We start from the raw sequence: 7,533 nt of genomic DNA on the forward strand, positions 1-7,533 counted from the left end.
GCTGCATCTTCTGTAGGCTTCTTAAGACTTGGGGAGACTCAGAGCCTGGCCAAGTCCAGTGATTTACCTAGGCCCAGGAACCTTCCTGGGAAATAATGTTAAGCCAGCCACAGTAGCAACTGAGCCTGGGGCAGGGCAGGATTGGGGGATTGGAACATGATGAGGAGGGGCATTGAAGCTAAGGGAAGCTCTGATTACAAAATGAACAAAAGGACGTCTGAAGGACATTTACTGAGGCACAAATCAGTTTGGCAGGAGCTCAGAGCTGGAAATGGACAGTGGCTGGAGAAAGTCTGAGGTTATGGCCAGACATGCCCTTGCCCCAACCCAGCCTAGCTTAGACTTCTTCTCAGTCCGTGTGTTTGGGAAGGAGCAAGCCATGTAGGGATGGTGGACGGATTTGTCCCCAGAAGTTGTGGGATACCCCTCCTTGAAGAATCCAAAAAGAGGCTGGAGTATCTCCTTACAGGCTGGTGAGAGATGAGCTGTGCAGCAGATAGTGAGGGTTTTCATGGAACAGTAGCTGAGAGGGCACAGAGGCTCAGGAAAGATGGAAATGTCACTGACACCATGTGTGTGTGGTGGTGGGGGGTGATGTTAGAGCATTTGCTAATACCACCTTGGGGGAAGAAAGACAAAGGTAGCACCACTTGTCCAGCAGACTGTCCTGTGCTGCCTAGGGGACACCTGGATTCACATGAAAGCACCCAGAGATTCCTGCGGGTGATTACTGGAGAGGAACCCCTGGAAAGACTGGATTTCCTGCCAGTGCTGGAGAAACAGAGGCCAGACACTCTACTGTGGGGGCCTCATATACTATCAGTGTAAGAACACTCTTTAGGAAACAAGAAGACTCTTTAGTGCCTGGCTCAGGGTTGATGCTCAATGAATATTTGTTAAATGAATAATGACCCTTAACTGATTAATAAGGTGTAAGTTTGTAATTAATATCCATGCTCTTGGCATTGTATATGATCCTGTTACCCTGGGATCCTGGCCCTGTTCATTTCTGTCAAGTCTGTACAAAACTTCACATCAGGCCCAGCACCCCACCTTCCTGGCTTCCTGGGCTCCTCATCCTGACCTCTTGCAAAGGCTGGGTCAGGATAGGGAGACAGAGAGGGAGCCTCACCCCACGCCTGCCTGCGGAGAAGGAGAGGTAGGACAGCATCTTCCCCAAACCCTGGCATCACTCTACAGTTCCCAGAGTCTCACCCTCAGGAAGCCCTCTTCCTCAAGGGAGCCCTCCCAGATTTCTGCTTCTTAAAAATCTGCCAAATCCCCTCCTCCCAGGGCAGACGTGAATTAAAATATGTTTCATTTGTTTGTGTCATTTAAGTTCCCCTTTAATTGTTCTCAGTTCTCTGCACCTCAAGGGTCCCTGTACCTGTGGATCCCCGCCCTCAAGCGGCTCCCGGTCTGATGGGAGAGATACAGCCTTCTCCCTCAGAAGGCCCTCAATCCGAGGCGGGAAACAAACCCCAGCGCCGGAAATTTCCATCTGCAATAGGAGGCAGGTCACACACAAAGATTGCAAGGCTTGAGGCAGGAATTCAGGGTGACTCACGAGCACCAGGCCCAGGCTCGGTGGGTAGGGAGCGTCCCCTCCTCCCACACCGGGCTCCTGGACTCCCAGCCGAGAAGGCGGGGCTGCAGCGACAGGGTGAGCCCCGGGCCTGCCGTCCCCCCAGCACTGCGGCGAATCCAGGTGGCTGGAGCTGAAGGCTCTGCTGCGGGCGGAGGCTGCGGGAGACGGCGGGGCTCCAGGGGGCCCCTGGGGGGCGCGGGGAGCCCGGGGTCCCCCAGCGTGGAGGGCAGGGCACGGAGGCGGCTGTAGGTCAGAAGCACGTCAAACAGCAGCAGCTTGAAAAGCAGCAGTCGCAGCGCCCCCAGCCGCAGCGCCTGGCCCCGCGTCCCTGCGGGAGAGAGAAAAGCAGTTAGGGACCTGGAGGCCAGCGTCAGCCCCACTCGCAGGAGGGCGTTCTCTGGGGAAGAGGGACCTTGTCCTCTGCCCTTGCCGTTCCTCCTCCCCGCCGTTCCCCAAAGCCAGGGCAAGTCCTCCCTGGTGTCTGACCTGAGCTCTAACTGGTAATAATAACGCACACCTTCCCAGCCTTCATTTTATCTTATTCCCCCCCAAACCAGGGGGATGTAGGCCAGGCAGAAATTAGCATCTGATGCAGAGGCAAATAACCAGCTCCAAATGCTCTATGTGGTGAGGAAGTAGAACCTGACTCATGACTCTCTCTGCCTGTTGGGTGGTGGGACTGTCTATCACCCAGTCTCCCAAGGCTCTGATGCTGACACCATCCATCTGGGCTGCCCAAGGAGAGCTTTAAGGAGCCTCCCGTTAACTCTCACCTACACCTTCCAACTGGTGTCCAGGGAGTACTCTGGGGTCAGAGGACCCACTCCCATTTACCCACAGGTAGACTCAAGCCCAGGCTTGCCAGTGCCCCAACCCAGCAAGGCAGCCTCTTCAGGGAACACCACCAACCCCCCGCCCCAGCAGAGTGGAACCATCAGGCCAGACCCTAACAGAGCCCAAGATCCCCAGTACTCACCCCTGAGAGGCTCCCAGAGGCAGGTTCTGGCTGAGGAAGTCTCTCCTGCCAGTCAAGGAGAAGAGAATGAGTCTTTGGGGATGGGCTCTGCCCTCCACCCAAGCACTATGTTCCCAGCCTGGCACAGGGCAGCCATTCACGGCATGTTGGACAAATGAACCAGATGAACCAGCAGTAGGAACCTGGGGCCCATTTGCTACGACTCCTCTCAGGGGCCCAGATCTCTCTCACTCCCCACGGTCGACTGTTCTGTGCCCAGGGGAGGCTGAGGTGCCTCAGCACTTTCAGACAAGAAACTGATTTTCTTAGCACCCTTCTTTGAAAGGCGGGACCTTTAGTCCACATTCCCGTTTGGAAGATGACAAAACTGCCATAATCCAAAAAGAGGAAGTAAGTCATCTAGTAAAAATAATAGCTGGCTTTGGACATATCACTTAGCTTCTCTGTGCCTGTAATATTGGGAAAATAATATGACCTAGTTTATAAATGTAAAGTGTTTGTAACAGTGCCTGTTGCAGGGTAAACAATAAGTAGATGAAAACATTTTGTTATTTAATTATTGCTTGGTCCTTATAAGTAGGGCGTCATATATAGGGCAATACAGATATTAACCCTAGGTAATAGAAGGGAGGAGGTACTACCTCTTGGAAGTCATGCATCAGAGCCTGGATTTGAAGGAGATATTTGAAGCCTGGATATTTGAAGGAGTTGCAAATCCAGGACTCAGGGCCCTGAGGTCACCCTGCTCTGATCCTACCCATCGTCACCTCATTCAGATGGTTGGCATGTGGACACCCTCCATGCCCCCATGGCCCAGAGCCTGCCCTGTCTCCCACCATATCCTGTTTCCAGGGTGTGTAGGGGAGGGGCAGGGAGCATCCACAGGGGCCCAGACGCCGTCCCTACCTGACAGCTGGAGGGGCCGTGTGCTCTGGCTGTGGTCGCCGGCCCCGGGCCCAGTGTGGCAAACCAAGTTTTCCCAGGCTGCCAGCTCCTCAGAGGGCAGGGAGAGCTGGGCCAAGCTAGTCCAGGTGCCGTCAGCCTCTGGGGAAGGGCCGTAGGTGAAGGCGTCCAGCGAGCTGCCATTGCCAGCTGAGAACCAGATGGGGCTCTCAAGGCCAGGGGGTGCAACATCGAGGACCAGGCAGACCACCAGCGTCTGCTGCTTCCCATTCACCAGCAGCGTGATTGGTGGGGCCAGAGACGGGAAGGGTGTGCCGCCCACACCTGTAAGAGAGCATGCACCTGTGGGGGGCTTGATCTGTCTGTGCCCTCCCAGGCCAGCACCTCATAATAGACTTCTGTCCTTCCATCTGGGTTTGCTTCCACCATCCATCTATCTTTCCACCCACTCATCCATACCTCTCTTCTTGCATCTACCCATCGATTCATCCATGTTTTCCCCATCATCTGTCTTTCCTATACCTCTTCTACCGTCCATCTGTAGATCTGTCCACGCATCCATGCATCCATGTATCCATCCTTCCCTCACCCATCATATCCATCATATCCCTCACCCAATATCTGGCATACTCTGTGCCAGGAACTGGGGATAAAACACTGGTGACGACGTTGTCCCTGCCCTCAAGGAACCTTTCCTATGGGAAAGATAGCAGGTGCATAAACACATTCTTATAATACCTTGTTGTGCCAGCCTCAGGAGAGTGGTTACCGCTGGGGAGGAAGGGAAGGAAATAAGATCTGGAATGAGATCAAAGAGGGCTCCGAATGTATCTGTAACTTTTTGTTTCTTTTATCTGATTCAAATATGGCAAAATTTTAACTATTTGTTAATCTCAGTGGAATATGCAGAGGTGTTTGTTGCCCTATTCTCTGTTCTTTTCTGTAGGTCTGTAGTATTAAAAATATTTTTAATGTTTATTTATTTTTGAGAGAGAGAGACAGACAGGCAGCATGAGCAGGGGAAGGGTGGAGAGAGAGGGAGACACAGAATCCTAAGCAGGCTCCAGGCTCTGAGCTGTCAGCACAGAGCCCGATGCAGGGCTCGAACTCACAAACCATGAGATCATGACCTTAAGCTGAAGTTGGACACTTAACTGACTGAGCCACCCTGGCGCTCCAGTCTGTTGTATTTTTTAGAAAGATTTTATTTTTAAGTAATCTCTACATACAACGTGGGGTGGGACTCAAACTCACAACCCTGAGACCAAGAGTCGCATGCTCTACCAACGCAGCCAGCCAGGTGCCCCTATAATATTTTTTAAAGAGCTTTGTTCAGACATAATTTATGTATTATACAATTCACCTATTTCAAGTGTATGTATTATTTCATAGTTAAAAAATCAAAAATAGGGGTGCCTGGGTGGCTCAGTTGGTTTAAGCATCCAACTCTTGATTTTGGCTCAGGTCATGATCCCAAGGTCGTAGGATTGAGCCCCGACTCGGACTCCACACAGACTATGGAGTCTGCTTAAGATACTCTCTCTCTCTCTCTCTCTCTCTCTCTCTCTCTCCCTCTCTCTCTCTCTCTCTTTCCCTCTGCCCCTCCCCCACTTGCTCGTGCAAGTTTTTTTTTTTCTCTCAAAAAAAAAAAGAGTCACATGGGTACTGCAAACATCTGTCCTATATTTTCTGGGATAGTCTTGATTTTCTACAATCTTATACTTTTCAGTGAAGGTGACAATATATATAATGACCAAAATGTTATTGTTGAATAGTTGGATATCTTTTCATATAAATAAAATCTCAAACGTTAAAACCCACAAATTTACCCCATGAGTTAAATGCAGCCAAGCTAAAGAAATTCCCCAGGGCACAGGAAAAGACACTAGAGAATCTTGTGGGGAGGTCAGAGTGGGGGGTGCTCAGGGAAGGTTTCTTGAAGGTCAAAGAACTGATCTGGAAGCATGTGGAAGGTAAGTAGCCTACTCAGGATTGGAACTCAGGTCTCTTTGACTCCTGCTCCCATAGACCCGCCCCACTTGGAAGGGTGACTAAGATTTTGCTACATGGCACAGTGGATCAAGCCTGGGACATGGCCTCAGACAGAGTTGGTTTGACTCTTGGCTGGTCCACTTAATTTACTGAGTCTTGAATGCTGCACCAATATAATAAACTTAAAAACACCAGCCCAGTAAAATTGTTGTGAAGAATAAAGGTCATGAATGTCAAACACCTTGGCAGAAAAGTATTAGTATTATTTTATCAATACTAATATTAATAAGGCATGGCAAACAAAAGGAACAGAGAAAGCCGAAAGTGAGCTCCTGAGCCTGTCCAGTTGTACAGATAGAGACACTCCCCAGGTTGAGTTTAGCATGTGCCTCCTCCATGAAGCTGCCCGGGATTGCTCCTCCTCAGCCTGGCTGCTTCCTTCCCAGACCTTTTGCCATGGGCTCTCCCTGCTTCACATGGATATGGTTAATCTCCCTAGCAAGAGACAGCTTATGAAAATACTAGAAGCCAGCTTTAGATCAAGAAGATGCGGGGGCACCTGGGTGGCTTGGTTAAGTGTCTGACCCTTGATTTCAGCTCAGGTCATAATCTCACGGTTCCTGAGATGGAGCCCAGCATCAGGCTCCTTGCTGATGTTGTGGAGCCTGTTTGGGATTGTCTCTGTCTTCCTCTCTCTGCCCCTCCCCTGCCTGCTAGTGCATGCTCTCTCTGAAAATAAATAAATAAAACTTTTTAAAAAATTTTAAAAAGAAGATGCCCTGACTCAGAGATCAAGGCCTTTCCCCACCACATAACATGTAAACATGCACATACTTTTAGATGAAGCTGGGATTCTATCCGGTAAGTTTGTTTGTTTGTTTGTTTAGAGAGGAGGGGCAGAGAGAGAGGGAGAGAGAGAATCCCAAGCAGGCTCTGCACTGTCAACATGGAGCCCGACTCGGGTCTCCAATGCATGAACCGTGAGATCATGATCTGAGCCAAAATCAAGAGTTGGACGCTTAACCAAATGAGCCTCCCAGGCGCCCCAGAATTCTTTCCTCTAAACACAAGTCCTTTGGCTCCATTCTTGATCTTTGAGGAACTGAGGGTAATACCCTTGGGAAGTCACTGGGGCCTTGGGACCTCTCCTGAGAACTCACGAAGAAGGGGGAGCAGGGATGAACCTGAGGCATTCTGAGTCCTTTTGGAATAGGGTACTATTGAGGGCAGGAGTCCAGGACAGGAAGGACAGGAGAAGATCTCACAATGCCGCCCATGTCCCAGCCCTGGCTACCCCATCCCCACCCTCCCTGGATGCCCATCCAGCTTGTTCTTATTATCTACCTCCAAGAAGTGACTGCCCTACTACCAACACTGTGGACTCCAGGGAACAGGAGTTGGAGCCCCAGAGAGAGGTAGCTGGAAGGTGAAAACTGTGGGGAAGGGAGTGGTGGGCTTATGGTAAGACCCTTCCCAGGGACCCCACATAGGTCTGTCCTGCCTCCCCACATCCCACCCACACCCAAGGAGGTCAGGAGCTAGGGAGTGGGCTTGGGCAAACGAATGGGGCCCAGAGAGGGATGCAGGGAGGGGGCTCACCTATGGGCAGGGCTGGACACCCGAGGGCCAGGAGAAGCGGCAGCCAAGTCCTGGCCATGGCCCACCTGAGAAGAGGCAGGACTCAGCTGCAGGCTGTGGGCTGCGGGAGGAGGTGCCCGCAAGACTGCCTCCCAGGCCACAGGCCCAGCTGCACCTCAGCTGCTCCACCACGGAGCCGTTTCCCCAGTGAGGGCCCCTCCCACCGCCACCCTGGCCCCCAAACCCAATCCCCTCTCAGGCGCCAGGGAACTCAAGGTGCCTCTCCCACAGCCTACTCCCTCCCATCTGAAGAGCACCTCACGGTCTGCAAAGTCTTTTCCCACTCACTGGCCCTGCCATCTACAGGATACAGAGCACCAGGCTGTATTCAAGGCCTTGCATTCAACACTTCATTCTGTCCAGCCAACCGCTATAAGTTCCATTTCACAGGTGAGGCAGCTGAGGCTCAGAGAGGCTGAGTGACCTGCTCAAGGTC

The 7,533-nt window shown here is 51.7% G+C and overlaps 1 protein-coding gene across 1 annotated transcript; it reads right to left on the reverse strand.

The window, feature by feature from the left end:
• Window positions 1-1,322: 1,322 nt before the first annotated feature.
• On the reverse strand, window positions 1,323-7,274 carry PTCRA (pre T cell antigen receptor alpha). Its single transcript, XM_049653165.1, has 5 exons — window positions 7,059-7,274; window positions 4,206-4,265; window positions 3,471-3,791; window positions 2,565-2,609; window positions 1,323-1,916 (listed from the first exon to the last, which is right to left on the reverse strand). The coding sequence occupies exons 1-5, from the start codon at window positions 7,114-7,116 to the stop codon at window positions 1,564-1,566; spliced, it is 837 nt and encodes a 278-aa protein (XP_049509122.1). The 5' UTR covers window positions 7,117-7,274; the 3' UTR covers window positions 1,323-1,563.
• Between the last annotated feature and the right edge of the window lie 259 nt (window positions 7,275-7,533).

The sequence above is a fragment of the Panthera uncia genome (assembly GCF_023721935.1).
Source record: "Panthera uncia isolate 11264 chromosome B2 unlocalized genomic scaffold, Puncia_PCG_1.0 HiC_scaffold_24, whole genome shotgun sequence".
Lineage (NCBI taxonomy): Eukaryota > Metazoa > Chordata > Mammalia > Carnivora > Felidae > Panthera > Panthera uncia.

Coding starts and splice junctions, on each gene's coding strand:
- PTCRA (XM_049653165.1), bottom strand. CDS start 7,116: ATGGCCAGGACTTGGCTGCCGCTTCTCCTGGCCCTCGGGTGTCCAGCC. Junction 4,266..7,058: donor GTGTCCAGCCCTGCCCATAG/GTGAGCCCCCTC, acceptor ATCTCATTCCAG/ATCTTATTTCCTTCCCTTCC. Junction 3,792..4,205: donor CCTGAGGCTGGCACAACAAG/GTATTATAAGAA, acceptor GCTCTCTTACAG/GTGTGGGCGGCACACCCTTC.